The sequence below is a fragment of the Pangasianodon hypophthalmus genome, chromosome 19 (genome assembly GCF_027358585.1).
Source record: "Pangasianodon hypophthalmus isolate fPanHyp1 chromosome 19, fPanHyp1.pri, whole genome shotgun sequence".
Lineage (NCBI taxonomy): Eukaryota > Metazoa > Chordata > Actinopteri > Siluriformes > Pangasiidae > Pangasianodon > Pangasianodon hypophthalmus.
Genome location: NC_069728.1, coordinates 234,034 through 256,538, shown reverse-complemented (window position 1 = coordinate 256,538; position 22,505 = coordinate 234,034). Strand labels below are relative to the sequence as shown.

The window sequence follows — 22,505 nt, the reverse complement described above, 5'->3', positions numbered from 1 at the left end:
TACGTCACAGTATGTTTTATGTGTTATGTTTACATTCACAGCATTTTTAATTTTTTTTATTATATTGTTATTCCTGTTGCACTACCTGTTATATCTGACACTTCCACACTAGAACTGTGTACTAGTCGGCGCTGCACTGTCTCTTACCGTGCCTATTGTCCTGTTTTAGTAGTTATTGTTCTGTCTTGCGCTGTTTGCACTTTATGTAAAAAATGTCTAGTCTTATTTAGTTCTGTGTTGTTTTAAGTAGCACCATGGTCCTGGAGGAACGTTGTTTCATTTGACTGTGTACTGTACTAGCTATATATGGTTGAAATGACAATAAAGCCACTTGACTTGACATGACTTGAGTCGAATGCACCCTGTGGCGTTATTTTCCATCATGAAAATTTTTCCGCCATTTTGAATTTTCGGAAAAACCTACTTTTTCGAACTCCTCCTAGACCGTTTGTCCGATTTTCACGAAAATCGAATCAGATCATCGGCAGACCGTGCTGACAAAAACTTATGGAATTCAAGTAGATTAGTCAAACCGTTCTCGAATAACGTGCGAACGAATTTGACAATGAGCACGCCGGAATGGACGTGAGGCTATATCTCCGTAACGCTTTAGCGTATTCAGACCAAACGTAGTATACGTCATAGGCATCATGACTTGAGACTACCAGTATTAGTGTAGTGTTGCTTACTGTTCCTAATAAAGTGCAATACGCACACACACATATATATAATATAATATAATATATTTTTAGTCAAAGTCAAACTTTATTGTCAATTCTGCTATATGTACAGGACACACAGAGGACTGAAATTTCGTTTCCCTCAGACTCATGGTGTGAGACACCTACATAACAAGACAAGTCATTAAAAAAAAGGAAAATAAAATACAATACAATATGTACACTAATGATGTCATGATATGAAGTCAAATTTAATCATGGCTTTAAACTTTAGTCCGCGTTAGTCCAAATGGCCAATAAGTCATTGTTATATTTAATTCCGTGTGTGTAGTTCACCTGTAGAGGAAGTGGCCGGAAGTGGTCTCGCGACGTTTTCCCGCGAGAACATATTTGTAGCCATGGCAACTGGGCGGCGGCTGCAGCATCCCCCCCCCCCCCGCGCGCGCGCACAGCTGAGTTTCGCTAAAATGTGCTTCCAAAATGGCGTCGGGGCGTCGAGCGTGTGTAACGGTGCTGTTGTGCTCGCTGTGTAAGTACGTCTCCTTAATAAACCGCTGAGTGTTCTCATGAAGGGTCTCGCGGACAGAAGTGGCATCACAACTCCAACAGTGTTGGGGCAAAAGGTTTATGTGAGAGAAGCTACACCTGTCATTAGTTTGTTTCTAAACACACACTCACTCGCTATATGGAGCCAGGGGCTGAGTCTACCACAGTAACAGCACAACACACCTGGTACTGAACACCAGAGCAGTTTGTTTCCAGTCCACACGCTTCACTTTGCATTTTACTGCTCAGGCAGCTGATAAGAGCAGATCAGCACTTCCCGGAGTGAGACTAATGCACTAATACACTAATACACTAATACAGAGCCCCTAAGGGGACATGGTGAGGGAGGAAACACAGGCTGGGAGGAGAGGAGAAGTTGTGTTGCAGTGCTTTTTGTGTTCTCCTGAGAAACTTTTGCAAGAACGTTGAATATAAATATAAAGTTTCCTCTCATCTCATATTTTTTCCGTCACCATGTCCTGTTCGAGGCTCCGGGCAATGACACTGCCACGAGAGGGTTCGACTTTACCACAGTTTCAAACAGGTGTAGGCTTTATTTAAAAAAGAAGAAGAAGAAGAAAAGCTCTATGTATTGTAAAAATTGTGTAAGGAAAATATTAACGTTTTAGATACGCCCTGTCTGTCTGTTCTGTCTTTCCCTTTTTCACTACTTCAGTCGACATTCCTGTGGAAAGAGTGTGTGAATTCCCTCTACATCGCAGACTGACGCAGTTATGTGTTAGGTCGAAAGTCTGAGCTGAATCATTGGAAAATCAGCATTAAAATGTTTTGACCCAGTTCCAGTTAGTATCTGACCTTTTGTCCTCCTTCTCTGGAAGCTTTGTTCCCTCCTCCATAAAGAAGGTAGTAAGTTTTCCCTCCTTAATGTCGATGAGCGAGACTAACACACACTTGGAGGACAGGCGCGAGAAATCCAGTACAAGGCTTTTTGAAAGGACATTATGTGGTGTATGGCGCGGCCTTTCTAACGTTATTTTTGTTTATTTTCCAAATTAAAAAAAAAAAATCAGGTTGTGTGGAGCGTCTGCCATCCAAGTCCCCGTGTAAGTAGATCCAAAAAGATATTAGAAAGAGTGCATTAATATAAACCTGTGATCTGTCCTGTAGCTCGAAATATCCCAGAGATGCTGTTAGAAATGAATCAACGTTTTCTGACCAATTAAGCAGAATATCCAGTTTATTCCAAACCATTTTAATTAAAAGAGTCTAGTCAATCACTTAATATACTGTTAATCTAATTGTGTTTCTCTAATTTATCAACGAGAACAGCTCAAGGCTTAAAAAAACTCCAGATGTTCAGCAATTTAAAAAAAAAAACTGACACAAATTTGATGTTATTAAGCATTTTTTTAATTATTTTGCTTTCAGTAAAAGTTTAAAACAGGTTTGATCCAAGCAGCAAAATTCTCGTGATGAAACACTGAAGCAATTTCAGGTCTTGTACAATTACTTTACAAATTTCTTGTAAATTAAAAAACATTTACTTCATGATTTATTGGGTGTTTTTTTTTTTTTCTTTTTTCTTTCTAACGCTAACCCTCTTTCTTTCTGCCTTGACGTGTTTCGGAGAAGAAAAATCATAATTCTAGTAGAAAAAATGTTAAAAATAATATTAGGATCATTTTTTAACCCACGATAAAAGCTTACAGATTTAAATATTGTGACAAAACACATACTACTCAGGACAAAATATACTATATATATATATATATATATCATGGATTATAATAGATAAAATAATAATAATAGATTATAAATCATTGAGAACAGTATTATTAAACCTTAAACTGTATTGGGTTTCTTATTAGCAGCCTTCAGAGTATATGATCATAAGAAACATGCTAATGAGTCATGCAGGTATTAACAATTAATTCTAGCGTGGCATGTTTTTTTTTCTTCTTGCCATTTTCATGTCTTCATCATCCTAAAATAACAGAATTTGCTTAATTATGCATTAATGCTAAATTGCCTTCAGTGTTCTGCATGAGTGTTGTCCAAACTTATTTTCCAAAAAAAAAAATGAAATGTGACGCCTGATAATGTTGGAAGAGCAGAATATTTAGACTGGACTACTAGTTTGGAACTGGTCGAGTTTTCTCTGCCCTGTTGGTCCATCTTACAGTGTTAGAAGTGGGCTAGAATTATTAAGCCTACTATTGTGCTACTACTACTTGACCTGAAATGTTTTTTCTTCTGGAGACACTGGATTAACATCAACCTTGTTTAAGCCTGTGTGCCATGCACAATCTTTCTGCCACTGGTGTCATCAATACTCCATCAGCACCACAGACAGAAACTATTACCTCCCTGTTCTCATGACAGCGACGGTGACAGTGGTGCAGGAACTGACCATTTGACGCCATCCGTGCTAACGTTGTTGCGGCAACTCAGGGCATACACACTCATCTATGGTTGCTCCATATGTCCCTGGCAGACTGTTGCAGGTTAAACACACACCTTTAAAGATATCCCATGACGTTCTGGCGACAGTTGCAAGACACCAGAGCCTACAACGATGCAACTAACCAAGCATTAATGGCTGCACCAACAGCATGGTGTACACCCACGTGGTGGCTCAATGGTTAAAGCTTTGGCCTATTGGAGTGTTGTAGAGTTCAAATTCCAGCACTTTCAAGCTGCCACAATTGGGTCCATGTGCAAGACCCTTAACCCTCAGCTACTAAATTGTATCCTGTCTCAGTTGTAAGTCACTTGGGATACAGTGTCAGCCAAATGAGGAAATGTAAATGTACATACTGCAGGCAAACATCTTATTCCAGACTGTCAAGGCTCTTGTGAGTTCCCAGGTCTTCATTTTCTCAGCCAGACTCATGTCTAACAGCTGATAATGGCCAGTAGACTGCAGTGCATCTTTCCAGCCAGAATGATGAACTGGTCCAGCCGCTACAAGACAGAGGCACTCTCATCACTCTGCACTCTTAAGCATGCTAGCAGTTGATCCTCAGCTCTTCCAGGCTGTCACTTCCTTCCCAACCAGCAGCTGCCAACTCAGACATCCTTCCACCTGCTTCAGAGGACTTTATTATGAGGGTTGTGGGGGGGACATGCTGCTCTTTGGAGGTGGTGGGTCGGGGGTACAGTGTAATGCTTATGTTTGGTATGTTTGTGGGAATGTAGGTGTTTTCTTCACTGGTAATGCTTAATAAAAGTGTTTGGCGGATTTGTCTGTTATATTTTCTAGGTTGCATGACATTTGCTGTAATTCTCAGAACTATAGACAATGACGTGTGGGTCAATGAATTTGACTGTAAGTTAAAGCTCTTAATTTTTTAAGACTACACTAATCATTCCAATGATTTGTCCGTTGACAACTGTGGCAAATAACAATTTTTTTTTCCCTTTCAAGCAACTGAATTGACCTGCTTCATAGAGTCCACATCTACAAACAGCCCTAGAATTGAATGGAAGAAAGTCAAAAATGGGGTTCCCAGTTACGTATATTTTCAAAACAAAATATCAGGTAACATCAGCATGCATCCACATACAAGCTCCAGCCCATGATATTCCATTACATCAGATACAGGTAGCAGAGAATAACATGCTGTGTGCTTCCTGTGGCAGGTGATTTGGAGAACAGGGCGCTGTTGATAGAACCTGCAACCCTGCTGATCCCAAACGTCAGCAGATCAGACAGCGCCATGTATCGCTGCGAGGTGGCTGCCATTGATGACCTCAAAGACTTTGACGAAATACGTATACGTCTGGCTGTGAGAGGTACTTTATTATATCTATTAGTTATTTTAAAAATTCTGCATCTTTATATTAATGTCCATAATGTTATCTGCTGCTTATATAATAGAAAAGATTCTGCTCTGATTCTGATTGGCTTTCAGTGAAGCCGGTGGTGCCACAGTGCAGCGTTCCAAGCTCGGTCACTGCAGGCCATTTTACGGAGCTACGCTGCAAGGAGAGCCAGGGCTACCCTCTGCCTCACTACCAGTGGTTCCGCGACAACGAGGAGCTGCCTAAGGACCCCAAAACCAGCATCCGCTTCTACAACTCCTCATATGTCATGAACGCTAAGACTGGCTCACTGGTAAAGCACAGGCAGCCGAACATGTCGTAACTGCGTTATTGTCGTACTGAATTAAATCTGAAGAAACACCAGGAATACTAGCACTGCCAGCGTTTCATGTGAACACAAACTGCTCCCTCTCTCCTACTAGGTTCATGACCTCTCCTGGTGTAAAAGAATTAACCTCTGCATATTATTCTTTTCAGAAATTCAGAGCAGTGAGGAAAGAAGACGCCGGGGAATACCACTGCCAGGCCAGGAATGACGCCGGTTATGAAAATTGCGCACCGCAGCTTATGAAAGTCTGTAAGTAGTGCCGCGTAACAAGAAGCCACACACGAAACATCGCGATCAGCTGCCAGAATTCCTCAAGGCTGAGCAAACGCATGTAAACGCTTTTCGCCTCCTCTCTGCAGATGATTCCGAAATCGAGATTTTGGTCCTAAAGATCGCAGCGGGAGTGATGTCATTCATCCTTTTAACAGCAGGGCTGCGTCTGGCTCGAAAACACATCTGCTGTTCCCGCCAGGACCAGAGAGAAAACGAGTGAGTACAGGTGTAGCTCTGTTCAGAAGCTGAGCACAGTGAAACACTGGCCTGTTCCTAATACCTGCTAACCATTATATTATTATTGTTATTACTGTTATTAGTGTCTAAATAATAACACACTGCTTCTTTCAGCTATAGAGTCCCTCCGCGTGACAGCGGGAAGGACGATGTCCGTGCAGATGAGGTGAGAATATACGCTACTTCATGGCCACCTGTTTGCATTTACGGTATTATGCTATTAATAATTCACTTCATTTTTGCACTTTTTCTTTTTCTTTTTTTTTTTTTTAACAGGGGCATTTCCAGCACAAGCCATCTTTTGTCGTATGACCAAGAAAGGATGAAGGCGATGCAGCAGAGACACAGCTGAAGTGTGTGACGCAAAGCAAACACACCGATACACTGAAAGCTGCTGATCGTATCTTACGTTACTCTCAGTTCACAGAGAGAGGTCAGACAACACGTCTGTAAAAATCTGATTTTTCAATGTTTCATTGTTTAGTTGTGAAAATTATTTTGCTTTTGGTAAAAGTTTAAAACAGGTTCGATGCAAGCAGCAAAATTCTCGTGATGAAACACGGAAGCAATTTCAGGTTTGTTTTGTTGTAAAATTTTTTGTAAATAAAAAAACATTTACTTTCATTTATGATTTACTGGGTGTTTCTTTTGAATTATGACTTGCAGGTTTGTTTTTCTTTTCTTTGCAGTATATAAAGTCTGTAATATTTTTATGTTAACCTGGAAACAAGTATTTAAAATATTCTTTGTTTTTTGCACTGTGGGCGTGTCTCAATCCACACTCCCTATTCACTATATAGTCCACATAACATCATCAGTCCACTGAGGGCGTGTCCCAATCCACCCTCCCTACTCACTGTATAGTCCACATAACATCATCAGTCCACTGAGGGCGTGTCCCAATCCACCCTCCCTACTCACTGTATAGTCCACATAAACAACATCATCAGTCCACTGAGGGCGTGTCCCAATCCACCCTCCCTACTCACTGTATAGTCCACATAAACAACATCATCAGTCCACTGAGGGCGTGTCCCAATCCACCCTCCCTACTCACTGTATAGTCCACATAACATCATCAGTCCACTGAGGGCATGTCCCAATCCACACTCCCTACTCACTGTATAGTCCACATAACATCATCAGTCCACTGAGGGCGTGTCCCAATCCACACTCCCTATTCACTATATAGTCCACATAACATCATCAGTTCACTGTGGGCGTGTCCCAATCCACATTCCCTATTCACTATATAGTCCACATAACATCATCAGTCCACTGAGGGCGTGTCCCAATCCACCCTCCCTATTCACTGTATAGTGCACATAAACAGCATCATCAGTCCACTGAGGGCGTGTCCCAATCCACCCTCCCTATTCACCGTATAGTCCACATAACAACATCAGTCCACTGAGGGCGTGTCCCAATCCACCCTCCCTATTCACCGTATAGTGCACATAAACAGCATCATCAGGCCTAGACGTGTGCCGGGTTTGGGGCCTTCTGGAGCCCCAAAGTATCACTCAATCCCTTCAAAGGTATTTGGGTCTAAAATAACTTAAGGGCTGTGAAAAACGGTGTGAAGCAGCTTCACCAAACTCAGCAGGCTGCATCATCTTGTGGTGTGGATGAAGTGTTCCAGCTGTGAGGTCTCCAGGTGCCGTGGTTATCGTATTATTATAGCAGAATGTTGTTGATCAGAGTATGATGTAATCCATCAGGTCCAATCAAAAGTTAAAAGAATCCAATCAAAGTGAAATGTTTTAATCCCTCAGAGGCCTGAGAATGACTTTGAAGTGCATTTTAATCATGAAGAGAGAGTGACTTTATGTTCAATCAGTGTTTAAACACAGTTCTAATCAATTAGAAAATAATAAGACGAACTGGTGTGAGGAAATCACTAAGCACACAGAGTCACACTAAACCGTATCTTTTCAGTCCAGACTTGTTGCATTTAACCCATCCAAGTACACCCGGAGCAGTGGGCAGCCTTTTTTGCTGCTGCACCCAGGGAGCAGTTGGGGGTTCGGTGCCTTGCTCAAGGGTCTCACCTCAGTGGTGGTATTGAGGATGGGAGAGAGCGCTGGTCATTCACTCCCCCCACCTACAATCCCTGCTGGACCTGAGACTCGAACCCACGACCTTCAGGTTACAAGTCCAACTCGCTAACCTTTTTTTTTTTTTTCAATAAAGTCTGATTTTTGGCATCTAAAAACCCTTTGACTTTGGAAAGTTTTTTTTCTTATATTTTGGACTGAGAAGATTTTCCACAACATTATCTAAGTGCTCCCAGAACCACTTGTCAGGTTTTTCAGTGTGCTGTGCGGCTCTGTACAGCTCTATATTAGCTACTGCATCATGCTGTGAGTCCAGGGCTGAGAACAGAGCACAATGTTTCCACAGCTTGTTGAAAAAAAAAAAGGCCTAGAGACACCAGGTCAGTTGCTGCAGGAAGCTCGGGTCTCCTGCTGATGGAGCCCATTGGGACCCGGGGACTGATGGCGGGATCAAACTCGCATTTGGGATGCTTCCCGACATCCGACGTAAAATCTGACCCCAGAATCAAGTTCCTCACCTCAGAGAACTTGTCTGCGAAACTTTCTTCTGGTTTGAAAAACTCCCTGAGACTTCATGAGGAAGAAACCTTGAGAGGAACCAGACTCAAAAGGGAACCCGTCCTCATCTGGGTGACACCGGATAGTGCGATTATAAATAAATCCTTTCTATAACTGTGTACTTTATGGTCAAGAAAGTGCAGAAATTTATATATTTCTGTAAAGCTGCTTTGTGACACTCATGTCCACCGTTAAAAGCGCTATACAGATAAAAACTGAACTGAAGGTTTCTCTCTTTGAAATATTTGAATTCTAATTCTAATTTAAGTTTAAGATATCACTCCATGCTGCACTGCCAATGATGCCCCCGATGTTTATTAGGAAATTTGCAGTTTTCATCGTAATTCTGGTGGCTTCCACAGTTCCACTGAGCCTGGAATCATATTATGAGTAGAGCATTAAGGGTACTGTGAGTATCACATGTTTGAACTTTGCTTCCAGTTTATTGCTTCTTGCTCTTATTGGATGGCCAACGATCAATGCGAATTTAGGGAGAGTCTGTTAATTGATGCAAACTCCCTCTCAGCTCTGCTATAGCTCCAATTTTATTGCTTTTAGATGCCAAGAATCTGATATTTACTCTAGTCCATACTATGGATTTATGCAGCCTTTAAATACAACGTTTTTCTCCATGTGAGATTATAGGAATATAATTTTGAGTTATATATATATAATCCCCAGACCACCCCCCCCCCCCCCACCCTAGGCAGCTAACATACACAAATAAAACACAACATTGTACAGTAACACAGCCATGTCATCACAATTGCTCAAGGTATGAGCCCATGCATATCAGAGCAACAAAATGGATAAGAGATTACAACAAAATAGTGATTCGGTGAGACAGAAAACTTTTCTACTGATCCCCTCATTGTAAATGTGATCGTTTCTAGTTTTAGAAAAAATGTCTCCAGGTTACGTATGTAACCATGGTTCCCCGAGGGAACAAGACGTTGCGTCACGAAACGCTATGGGAACGCCCCCGCGAGACGTCACGGGCAGGGTGACGTAGCGACCCGGAAGCATAAAAGCCCGAGCGGCGAGCCCCGCGTTAGCTTACTGGAAAATGAAGCAAGCGCCGCAGGGACGCCGGAAGTGTGGCACCGAGACGCAGCGTCTCGTTCCCTCGGGGAACCATGGTTACATAGGTAACCTGGAGATGTTCCCCTTCAGGAATTCGAGCTGCGTCACGAAACGCTATGGGAACGAGTATACCCACGCAGCCAGACTTACAAGTCCCTGCCGACAGAGAGGCAAGCCTAAGGCACAAGGACAGAGGAGCCGGGAGTGGCTCGCGTATCCAGGTCATAAAACCTGGCAAAGGTAAGGGGCGTGGACCATCCCGCCGCGTTGCAGATGTCCTGTAAGGACACGCCTGCCAGAAAGGCCTTAGAGGCCGCCACCGCTCGGGTAGAGTGAGCCTTGACCCCCAGGGGACTGGGGAGACCAGAGGACTCGAAAGCCAGAGAAATGGATTCTACAATCCACCGGCTGCAGAGCAGGGAGCAGAGCGACCGGAGGAAAGGCGTACAGACGCAGCCTCGGCCACGGCTGTACCATGGCATGCAGTCCGAGAGGAGCCGGATGAGTCAGAGAGAACCAAAGGGGACAGTGCGACGTCTCCCGCGTTGCAAACAGATCCACCTGGGCTCTGCCGAACATACGCCATATGAGCTCCACCACCTCGGGGTGGAGTCTCCATTCCCTGGGCACCGGCCCCTGCCTCAACGGGGCGTCCGCTCCCACGTTGAGATAACCAGGGATGTAGGCTGCTCTCAATGAGAGGAGTTTCCCTTGGGACCACACAAGGATCTGGCGTGAACGCAGACCTCCCTGGCGGTTGTTGTAAGAGACCACCGTCGTGTTGTCGGTGCGCACCAACACGCGGCGGCCTCTTAGGTCTGGGAGAAAGTGTTTCAGAGCCAGAAACACGGCCAGCATCTCCAGGCAGTTGATGTGCCAAGTGAGATGGCGGCCGCTCCACAGACCACGGGCAGGACGGCCACTCATGACCGCTCCCCATCCGGTGAGGGACGCACTTCGTGAAGGTGCGGGGTGAGAGTGCTAGGCCGAAGGGAAGAACCCGATACTGGTAAGCTTCGCCCCTGAAAGCTAACCTCAGGAACTTCCTGTGTTGGGGAAGGATGGAGATGTGGAAATACGCATCTTTTAGGTCGATCGTGACAAACCAGTCCTCGGACCTGATCTGAGACACGACCTGAGTGACCGTGAGCATCCTGAACTTCAGCCGTGCGACTGAGAGGTTCAATTGCCGCAAGTCCAAAATGGGACGCAGCCCTCCCCCCTTCTTGGGAACAATGAAGTACCGGCTATAGAACCTGGACTCTCTGTCGTGAGGAGGGACCACCTCGATGGCCTCCTTCCTCAGGAGAGTGTGTACTTCCTGCTCCAATACCAGAGCCTGCTCGGGACCCACCACAGTGGGAAGAACCCCAGAAAAATTAGGTGGAGGCGAGCCGAACTGAATTCGGTAGCCTATTTCTACAGTACGCAGGACCCAATGAGACACATTCAGCAGAAGTTTCCACGCTGCCAGAAAGCTCACTAAGGGAATCAGTCTCTCGAGACTGACCTCTGGTGCAATAGAAGCGGTTAGCTTGGTGCCCTGAGGCGGCGAACCGACAGGGGGTAAATGAACTAACCGCTGCGAAGGCCCCAGAAGAGGCCGCGAGCCTCCCAGACCCGCTACGTTGCCGGGCGAGAGCTGGGAGAGGCACTCGCCAGAGACCGCTGCGCCCTGAAGCACCATAGGTGGCAGGGTTGGCAGATCGACCTCCTGAGGGCACTGGGGGGACCCGGGCACTGTGAGATGAGGTGTACGCCGCGTCACCCCAGAGGGGCCCGTCCTCGGAAGCCCTGGGCCAAAACCGTCAGGGATTCTTAGCTGCGGCCCTTCTGGACATGAGGACGGTCCTCAGATCCGCCTTAGCGCCCGAAGGGCCGGGCCCAGAGCGTCGTCGTGACTCCTGCTCCCGCCTCGGGGGAGCACGGGAGGCGACGCTCTGTTTTTGGGCCTCCCTGTAGGAGGGGGCCGTACACGGAGGGGGCTGCCCCCGCCCAGCAGCCCCACGAGCTAGAGAGAGACGGGGGAGGAACCACTGGAACACCGCCGCCTGAGCACGGGCCTGCTGGTATCTCTCGACGACGGAAACTACAGCGTCGCCAAACAGGCCCGAGAGAGTAAGCGGGGCGTCCATGAGCACGACCCTGTCCTTCTCTTTCATATCGGACAGGGTCAGCCAGAGATGCCTCTCCGCCAGAGGGACAGATCAGCGGCCCGCCTGAGCTCCGCTACCTGCTCAGACGTCATCTCCCCGTGCTCATCCAGCTCTTTAAGCAGGTCGGCCTGGTACGCCTCTAACACCGCCATGGTGTGCAGACACGCACTGGCCTGACCTGCTGCCGTGAACGCCTTGCCTACCAGCGCTAAGGTGGTCCGCAGCGGCTTGGTAGGCAACGCCGGAGCCTTCAGGGACGATGCAGCAGCAGGGGACAGATAGCTGGCTAGCGTCTGTTCAACCCTGGGCATCGCCCTGTAACCGGAGTAGTCCAGCCCCGCCACATTAGCATAATGGGAGGAAGTGGGACTGAACAACCGGGCTGAAAAGGGCCTATTCCAAGGCCACCTCGAGCAGCTCCTCGTATTGAGGAGACTGCGGCTCTGGGTCGACGCTCTCCACATCGACCTCCTCGGAGGACGATAGGCGGATCGCCGAGTCCGCTCCCCGGGGGGAAGAAACCGCAGAGCGTGCTTCCGAACCCAGGGAGGGGACAGTGGACCTGGAGGGTGAGGAAGGAGAAAAGGACGGGCCCGTCTCCATTCCCTCCGCCAGGTCCATCCTTTTTTTTTTTGTTAGACTTATCTTTGGCCTTTGGCATGCCGCCGACAAAACACAAAATAGACAGACAATAGACAAACGATAGACATAGAGCGCTTGCTGAAAACAGGAAGCTAACGTGGGGCTCGCCGCTCAGGCTTTTATGCTTCCAGGTCGCTACGTCACCCCGCCCGTGACGTCTCACCCATCCATTGGACGGATTAGATACGTGATTCAGAGCGCGGTCACGCGGGGACGTTCCCATAGCGTTTCGTGACGCAGCGTCTCGTTCCTGAAGGGGAACATCACATCTTCCAGCCAAGCTGTCGCTGATGGAGGGGTGGTAGATTTCCAGCTCAACAAAATTGTCCTACAGGCAAAAACAGAGATGTGAAAGCAATAATGTCACTTTGATTTGCGGTTAAAGATCATTTATTGTATCGTCCGATGTTCCAAAAATAGCTATTAAAGGGCAAGGCCTCAATGTTTCCCCAAGAGCTTCGCTGATGGTTCTAAAAACCAACGCCCAGTTATTATCTAGCGTATGTGCCAGAATGGCTGGAGAAAAAGAGCATCTATCACAAGCAGCGTCTAACCCAGGGTATATTCCGGCGAGCCTAGCCTTACCTAGATGAACCCTGTGCAGAATTGAATTGTATAAGCCTTAGTCTAACAGAGGATGATGATGAATGGACCCTTTTAAGTGCCTCCTTCCAACAGACCTCAGATAACTTTATACCCAGTTCATCTTCCCATCTGGATTTAATTTCATCCAGGTAGTGATCTTTAAAAGACATGAGCTGGGAATACGATATGGAAATCAGTCCTTTATTACTAAAATTAAGAGTAAGGTTGTCCAAAACTGAGGTAGACAGAAGGTCAGGAAAAAGAGAAAACTGTCCTTGACAAAGTAGTGAATCTGAAGATATCTAAAGAAGTGGTTTTGTGGGAGGTCATACATTCTGCGAAGATTTGCAAAGCTATTAAATAAACCATCAGTATACAAATCTTTGACACACGTCAGACCGCTTACTACCCACTGTCTAAATGTTGAGTCCAATTTGTGTATGTGTGTGTGTGTGTGTGTGTGTGTGTGTGTGTGTGTGCGCGTGTGTGTGTGTTGGGGGAAATAAAAGATTTTTGTAAACAGGGCCCAGGACTGATGCTGATGGAAACTGGTTAAAAATCCTAAAAGTAGAAAGCACTACAGGATATAAATGGAGATGTTTTCAAGGGTAAGGAAGAGTATACTAAGAGAAGATAAGATGAGAGTTAAAAAAAAAAGTAAAGATTGAAACAAATAAAGAAGCTTGGGAAGTATAGAATCATCTTCACTGAAAGGAAGAGGAAGACTATGCCACCTCTCCAACTCAGCCCTCATTTCTTTTCACTGCAGATTGTAATTGGCTTTGAGCAAAGAAGAAAAAGAATGTCATGTATTCCAAGATATGGAAAGCCTTTTTGAATGAAAAGAAAAGGCGGTGATTCCTGTTGGATCTGCAAAGGCTGAATTATTAATGGGAAAGCATTCACTTTTTTGTGAAGGAGATTTAATTTATAACCTGAAAAAAGTTCACCAACTTAAAGCAAAAGGTCGTCTGCGTATAAAGACATGCGTTTGTCCAATATCCCCTCTTTTGATTCCTTGGAACAACACGGTTGATTTCAGTGCTGATGAAAGAGGTTCAATTAAATAACCAGATCGAGAATCATTGGGTTGAATGCGTGCCAGTGGTGAGTGGTATAGTAGGGTCATTCTATGGAAACGTCCATTTTTCTATCCCTAGCCTTTACAGAAATATTACGCTTGAAAAACATTTTAGGTTTTCTACCATTTAAAATATCAAAGTCTATTCATAACTATCAAATATATGATGTAAATGACATAAAAAAAAACAAAATGCCGAATAAATATTATAAAATATATAATGGTTTAAACAGTGGTCCCCTGGAGTTGTGTCACTGGTGTTACTGTTTAACAAAAATCTTTTATTTTGAAATAAAAATCACACTGATGACATCACTCGACTTCCTCCTTCCTATTTCCTGAAGATCTACAAAGAAAGGCCTGTGGTAAGTCCACTGTCTCTTTTCAGTTATCAGAAATTTTCTCATTTATCTCATGATTTCATACGAAGCTTTTAGTTGAAGTCACTGGTATGACCTACTTTATGGTTAGGGAATTGTAAAAAACTAGAGTACAAATGGATTAAACTACTTAATTTAGTGAGTATACCATGATTGACAACATGTGGTTTGATCCCTTGCAGCAGCCATTTTGTAAAATGCATTTTTCATGAAAATATTTACTGGTGTTACTGTCACTGGTGTTACCTTCTTTATGGTTAACACCAGTGAAGATCAGTAACACCAGTGACTGCCATTTTAGATAAACTTAATTCAAAGCTATTCATTTAGTTCTTTTGCATAAAATAGCACTAAGATTTTGTGATTCTAAGTTTTCTTTGTCATTGTTAATCCTCCTTTGGTCAGGTATGGCTAAATTGAGTGCAGCTGAGAAGCAGCGACTTTACAGACAGCGTAGCGATGCTGATCCTAAACGTAGAGCAGAATACTTGCAGAAAAGGAAACAGAGTTCTGTCAGAGACATTGAGACCAAAAAAGAGAAAGATAATAACCGATTTAAGTGAAAGGGGGAAGAGAAGTGAACATAAGGTATGGAGGGTCCGTCAGCAAAGAACTTTAAACAAAAAGAATTCTTCAAGGTCAGCGAGCCAACACCCAAGTCAGGAAAGCCCTGAAATATCACTTTGCCAAAACAAAGTCAAAACAAAGTCTTGCACAGCTGGTATCAGAGAAGCTGATCAAAAAATACAAATGCAAGACATACTGCAAGAAGCTCATCGGTTGTGATTCTCGAACCATCAGAAAAACAAAGCAAGTCCAAGAAACTGGCATACAGAAGGAGACTGTAAAATCTGTCAGACAATTTTTCCTCAGGGATGATGTCAGCAGACTGACTTCAGGGAGGAAGAACACACTAACTCTAAAGAAGGTTCAGAGACAGAGGAGGCTACTGTCTGATTCTTTGCTCAACCTCCACAGGAAATATGTATCTGAGCACCAACATATTTCCTATGCTTTCTTCTGCCGTCAGAGACCATTTTGGGTGGTTCCACCAAATGAGAGAGACAGAGAGACGTGCCAGTGTAAGACACACGAAAACTTGCAGGTCATGGCTGACAAATTATACAGGCTTGGCATTTCAGACTCCAGAAACTTAGAGGAAATGTCCGACAGCACTGTCTGCAGCACCTCCAAGACATGTTTGGACTGCAAATTTTCTGCCTATCCCCTAAAGAGGTCTTCAAGTAGAGCGGTGACTCTAAGCCAGTGGTGCCAGGAGAAGGTGAACATCTCACTGCAAGGTGGAGAGACAAGAGCAAGTACAATCACTGTCAAAAAAGATATTCCAATACAGGAGGATGAGCTTGTGGCACAATTCCAGGACAGGCTCTTTAACTTCAGGAGACACATTTTTAATATTCGCTGGCAGTACAATGAGTACAGGAATCTCAGAGAGAGCCTCACTGCCAAAGACTGCCTTCTCCACATCGATTTCAGCGAGAACTATTCTTGTAAATACTCCAATGAAATCCAGTTGGTCCACTTTGGGGGGGTCACATAATCAGGCGACCCTCCACACTTGGAACTTCTTCGAGGCATCCCACGGAAAGGGTTCACCAGATGGAGTGGGGGCTGCACTGAAGAGAACAGCTGACACATTAGTTCGTCAAGGGAAAGATATCCCTGATGCACACAGCTTCTTCCAGCTGCTGAAGGACACAAGCAAGGTGAAACTCTACTATGTGAGTGAGGAAGAAGTTGAGAAGAAGGATGAAGGATTAAGACAAGTGCCCCTGTTCACCATTAAAGGCACCATGAAAATGCATGAGGTCCTCAGCGTTTCTCCCGGCATTCTCAAATACAGGGACATAAGCTGTTTCTGCCAGGCTGCTGAGGGGGTGTTTGATTGTCCATGCCACAGCCTAGAGGAGGTTATTCTTGTAGCTACGGATGCAATCAATCAAAGAGGCAAAGATTTCAGACCCAGTGTCATCGAACAGCATCACAGTGGGCAGTGGTGTGTTGTGCGATATGATGATGATCCCTGCCCTGGCATCATCCTGCAGGTGGAGGAAGACAAAGTGAAAGTCAAATGCATGCACCGTAACGGAGTGAATAAGTTTTTCTGGCCAAGCCCCAGAGATGATGTTAACTGCTACGGTGATGACCAGCTCATATGCCTGATTCCAGAGCCCCAGGCACTGAAAAAGCGTTCAGTTCAAATTGATAAGCGATTCTAGGAGTTCATTATGGGGCAGTTGGGCAAGTAAAATAAGGCACCATGAAATGTAAAATGAGGACAGTTCGAAGTTTACACCTCTTAGTCATAACCTAGTATAATAGCATGACATAAAATAGCAGCGGACAATTGCAGTTTAGACAATGTACTTTGTTGTACATTTTAGTTGTTTTAGTTCAAATGTTTTAAAATGTCGTTTATGTTCTTTTACTAACTGCTGTCACTAATTGCCAAATGTGTGCCAAATGTAACAATTTAGTAATAGTTAATTATAGTTGAAGAATACGGATGTTTGGTCTTATGTATGTCACTGGTGATTCATTGTGTCACTGGTGTTACTGTGTGTTTTTTCTGTCACATTCTATAAAATGTGTCACATGTGACATGATAATAATTTTACATCCATTGAATTCTGCAGTCTTTAAATAAATGTACAAAAAGGTAATATAAAAAATCATTAAGCTGTCGTTTATGTGTATTCATAAAGTCAAAAGGTGATCTAATAATGTGGTCTAAGTTTAAATGTTAGAAAAAGAAATAAATTTTAATCTTTTATCTTGCCATACCAAAAGTGGACGTTTCTGTAGAATGACCCAGTAATATTACCCAAGATATGCAAATATTTTGTCGAAAACAGTTTTTTTTTAAAGCCGCAAACAAATACAGCCATTCAATTTGATCGAAAGCCTTCTCCACATCCAAAGGGATAATAATCTCTGGACTCAGAGAGGGTTCAGGCAAATACATTATTTTAGCTGGTCCATGAATATGAAAGATTGAGAGTTTTTAATGAATCCTAGGGAGGAAATGCTCGAGGCAGTACACCAGCACCTTAACTAGAATTTTAGTGTCAATATTTAGAAGGGAACCAGATGATATGATCCACATTGAGTAGGGTCTTTCTGACCAGGTGACCACGTCGTCTAATATATAACACACACACACACACACACACACACACCTACCACCAGGTGAGGGACAGTGAGTGACCACGTCATCTAATATATAACACACACACACACACACACACACACACACACACCTACCACCAGGTGAGGGACAGTGAGTGACCACGTCATCTAATATATAATACACACACACACACACACACACACACACACACACCTACCACCAGGTGAGGGACAGTGACTGACCGCTTCATCTAATATATAATACACACTCACACACACACACACACACACACCTACCACCAGGTGAGGGACAGTGACTGACCGCTTCATCTAATATATAATACACACACACACACACACACACCTACCACCAGGTGAGGGACAGTGACTGACCGCTTCATCTAATATATAATACACACACACACAAACACACACACAAACACACACACCTACCACCAGGTGAGGGACAGTGAGTGACCGCTTCATCTAATATATAATACACACACACACAAACACACACACAAACACACACACCTACCACCAGGTGAGGGACAGTGACTGACCGCTTCATCTAATATATAATACACACTCACACACACACACACACACACACCTACCACCAGGTGAGGGACAGTGACTGACCGCTTCATCTAATATATAACACACACACACACACACACACACACACCTACCACCAGGTGAGGGACAGTGACTGACCGCTTCATCTAATATATAATACACACACACACAAACACACACACAAACACACACACCTACCACCAGGTGAGGGACAGTGACTGACCGCTTCATCTAATATATAATACACACACACACAAACACACACACAAACACACACACCTACCACCAGGTGAGGGACAGTGACTGACCGCTTCATCTAATATATAATACACACTCACACACACACACACACACACACACCTACCACCAGGTGAGGGACAGTGACTGACCGCTTCATCTAATATATAACACACACACACACACACACACCTACCACCAGGTGAGGGACAGTGACTGACCGCTTCATCTAATATATAACACACACACACACACACACACACACCTACCACCAGGTGAGGGACAGTGAGTGACCGCTTCATCTAATATATAATACACACACACACAAACACACACACACACACACACAAACACACACACCTACCACCAGGTGAGGGACAGTGAGTGACCGCTTCATCTAATATATAATACACACACACACAAACACACACACACACACACACACAAACACACACACCTACCACCAGGTGAGGGACAGTGAGTGACCGCTTCATCTAATATATAATACACACACACACACACACACACACACCTACCACCAGGTGAGAGACAGTGAGTGACCGCTTCATCTAATGCAATACACACACACACACACACACACACACACACACACACACACACTATTCTACTTTGTATTCTGTTTCTCTTCCTCAGTGCTCTATTAGTGTCGTTACTTGTGTTTCTTTGTGACTGTATTGTTGAATGAATGTAAATTTGTTTCTATTTCTTTATTTCTATTTTTTTAGTTATTTTCTAATTTGTTCTTAAAGTCTGTATCCAAGTTTCAGCTATACAAACGTTCATATCTGTCATGCCAATAAAGCACCTTGGGGGAAAAAAAAAAAAAAAAAAAAAAAAAACACAAAGTATGCATAAAAATCAGTTCACCCTCAAAAACAGAGCACAGAGCCTCATTACAACACCACATACATTCAAAAGTGACAAAATCATCAATAGACTTATAATAAAGAAAATCAATCAAAACTCTTGACTTCACCAAGTTAAAAAACAAGGCTACTATGTTCTGATTTAAGTTTTGTTCTATTTTCTTTTTCCTACTTGTATAAATGGCCAGTTTTGCTTGGCCTAAGACAAAATTCAGTAGTTGACAGACAAATCTTTTCTTCCTCACATATTTGTAGCCCAAAATAAAAGTCTCCAGAGAAAAGGTCTCAATACAACTCCTGAAAACATTACCTACAACTAGAAATAGAGGTTGCAATCTACAACAATTCATAAAAGCATGAAAGATGGTTTCTCTGTCAGAACAGAAAGGACATGTAGAAGTAACCTCAGGGTTTAGAACTGAGATAAAAGCATTGACCGCGACAGCACCATGAAGAATTCTCCATTGCAAATCACCTGTTCTCTTGGTCAACGGTGGTTTATACAAGGATCTCCACTCAGGTCTTGTGTTTTGATCCAGTTTAAAAACATCACGCCAGGGAGTATCAACTTTCCCATTTAAAACCTTTTTGCTAAAAACCAAAACACAAGACATGTACAAAGATTTACCAGTACTTAAAAAGAAGTCTTTACACAGAGATGTAACATTTTCAATGAAAGGAGATGTAATCCCTTCAACATTTACAGACAGTAGTAGACAAGGAAAAGAGTCTTTAGGATCAGCAACTCGGGAACCAGCACAATACTCTGTTAGCAAGTCCATTTCAGTTGTCTTAAACGCCACTTTCCATTTCATGAGCAACTGGGTAACCAGACGAATAGACCTGATTCCCAAATGTTGAGCTAATGCTGCTTTGTTCTTGAAATCCGGCCCTACAGTGTTCAGTAGCTGACTCAGAGTAATAATGTTGTGTTCAATCAGCAACCTACTAAGTCCAGGGAAAAAGGAACTGTCTGTTAGGTCCAACCGGGAGCCACAGATTAAAGGCTCCTCCAGTAACCAATGAAGAGAATGTGAGTTTTCTGGTCGTTGAACAGCAAAGAGACTCCAAACTTTGAAAATGTTCTTGTAAAAAATTGGCAACGTGGAGGTGTCCAGTTTTAGGGGATCCATCAAAAAAAGTGCTTTGTCCAGCCCCAAACCTGCAAAACTACGTAAAATCAGGCATGAAACAGCACGCCAGCTAAAACGTGATGGTCCATCCAACAGTCTTTGCACAAACTGCAGACGAAAGGTTGCAATTCTGCTCTGGAGATGAATTAGTCCTTGACCACCTTCCTCCTTGGGCAAGAACAGAACATTTTGTGAGACCCAATGTAATTTATCCCAAAAAAAAGTCCACCAGGGTAGCCTGGATTTTTGATAGCAGCTGCAAAGGAGGATCTACACAGGCAAACTTATGCCATAAGGAAGATGCCACCAAATTATTAATAACTAAAATGCGTCCTCTGTATGACAATTTTGGGGACAAAGACTTCCATTTTTCTAGGCGTCCTTTGACGTTTTCTATTAAACCTTCCCAGTTTTTCTGCACTGTTGTGTCATTGCCTAAAAAGACCCCCAAATATTTAAAACCTTCTTTTCCCCAATGTAAACCAGCAGGAAGTTTCGGTTTTCCACTTTTCCAGCTTCCTATCAGTAGTGCTTCACTTTTATTCCAATTTATATTAGCAGAAGATAAAACTTTAAATTTTCCAAGCAATTCAGATAAAACCTGTACATCATTTTGCTTACTGATCATAACTACTATATCATCAGCATACGCTGATAATAAGAAATTGCCATCACAGTTTGGCAAAGATATACCATGAAGTTTCATTCTTATTTGTTGTAACAAGGGCTCTATGGCCAAAGAATAAAGCATACCAGAAAGTGAACACCCCTGTCTGATACCTCTACAGGCTCCAAAAGGAGCACACAAACCACCATTGACCTTGAGAATGCTCTGAACATCACTATAGAGAACTTTCACCTGATCTATAAATTTTTTACAAAAACCAAAGGCTTTCAAAACTCTCCATAAATAAACATGTTCAACACGATCAAAGGCTTTCTCTTGATCCAATGATATTAAACCACAATCTAGATTTAGCACCTTAGAGACATCGAGAAGATCTCTAATCAGGGAAACATTATCAAAGATTGACCTACCAGGGACACAGTATGTCTGGTCAGGATGTATGACCTTGTCCATGACCTCTGCCAACCGATTAGCTAAAACCTTAGAGAGCAGCTTGTAGTCACTGCACAGGAGGGAGACTGGCCGCCAGCACTTGATGTCCGTCAGGTCACCCTTCTTGGGTAGGAGAGTCAAGACTGCTCTGCGGCAGCTCAACGGCAATAGCCCTCCGGCTAAACTGTCATTCAGTACCTCCAGCAAGTCTTCTCCAAGCTCTGACCAAAATGACTTATAGACGTCGACTGGCAGGCCATCCATCCCTGGTGCTTTTCCCAGCTCCATACCTTGGAGGGCCTTCCAGAGTTCCCCCATGGTCAAGGCACCTGAAATCTTTGCGTTAACTTCCTCTGACACTTGAGGAAGATTGTCAAAAAAATCACTATCATGCCTATAATCTGGACTCAGTTCATTTTTATATAAAGACTCGTAAAAAGTGACTGCTCTCTTACGAATGTCTTTGGGGTCAGTCAGCAATACCCCAGATTCAGAACGTAAAGCATGAATAACCCTGTTCTGTCCATTTTTTCTTTCCAAACTGAAAAAAACCTTGAGGGTACATCCATCTCATTTACACTTAAAAAACGTGACCTGACCAGAGCACCCTGTGTTTTAACCCCTAGTAGATCAGACAACTGAGTTTTCTTGTTTTTTATAAGAGACTCCACATTACTTTGATTCCCAGGCAAGTGAGCCAATTCTTGCAATTTTAAAATATCAGTCTCTAAGGTGTTCAAAGTCAGGGTTATCTCTCTAGTGATATTCTGGGAGTATTGTTCACAAAACTGTTTTATCTGAACTTTCCCAAAATCCCACCATTGCTGCAGTGTTCTAAAAGAATTCTTTGTAGTTTTAAAAACATCCCAGAAATTTTTAAAACTTTCTTTAAAACACTTATCATCCAATAAAGTGGTATTTAGATGCCAATAAGCACTCTTTGGCTTAATAGAGTTTAAAAAGATACAACACTGCACCATACTATGATCTGAAAGACATGATGGGATAATAACATAACTCTGAACAATACTACCATGATGTTTAAAAACATAAAACCTATCCAGTCT

At 43.6% G+C, this 22,505-nt stretch overlaps 1 protein-coding gene across 3 annotated transcripts; it reads left to right on the top strand.

The window, feature by feature from the left end:
- Window positions 1-1,123: 1,123 nt before the first annotated feature.
- Window positions 1,124-6,454, top strand: LOC113525661 (junctional adhesion molecule 3B). Of its 3 annotated transcripts, none has more exons than XM_026912230.3 (9): window positions 1,124-1,209; window positions 4,450-4,515; window positions 4,615-4,728; window positions 4,830-4,982; window positions 5,102-5,304; window positions 5,490-5,589; window positions 5,700-5,829; window positions 5,965-6,016; window positions 6,127-6,453. In XM_026912230.3, exons 1-9 carry the CDS (start codon window positions 1,161-1,163, stop codon window positions 6,160-6,162), a joined length of 903 nt encoding a protein of 300 aa, XP_026768031.2. In that variant the 5' UTR covers window positions 1,124-1,160; the 3' UTR covers window positions 6,163-6,453. The 3 variants fall into 3 exon arrangements, with proteins under 3 accessions (XP_026768031.2, XP_034169660.2, XP_034169659.2); XM_034313768.2 differs by lacking the exon at window positions 1,124-1,209 and adding an exon at window positions 2,264-2,290; XM_034313769.2 differs by lacking the exon at window positions 4,450-4,515 and having other exon boundaries at window positions 1,147-1,209; window positions 6,127-6,454.
- The last annotated feature ends 16,051 nt before the right edge of the window (window positions 6,455-22,505 follow it).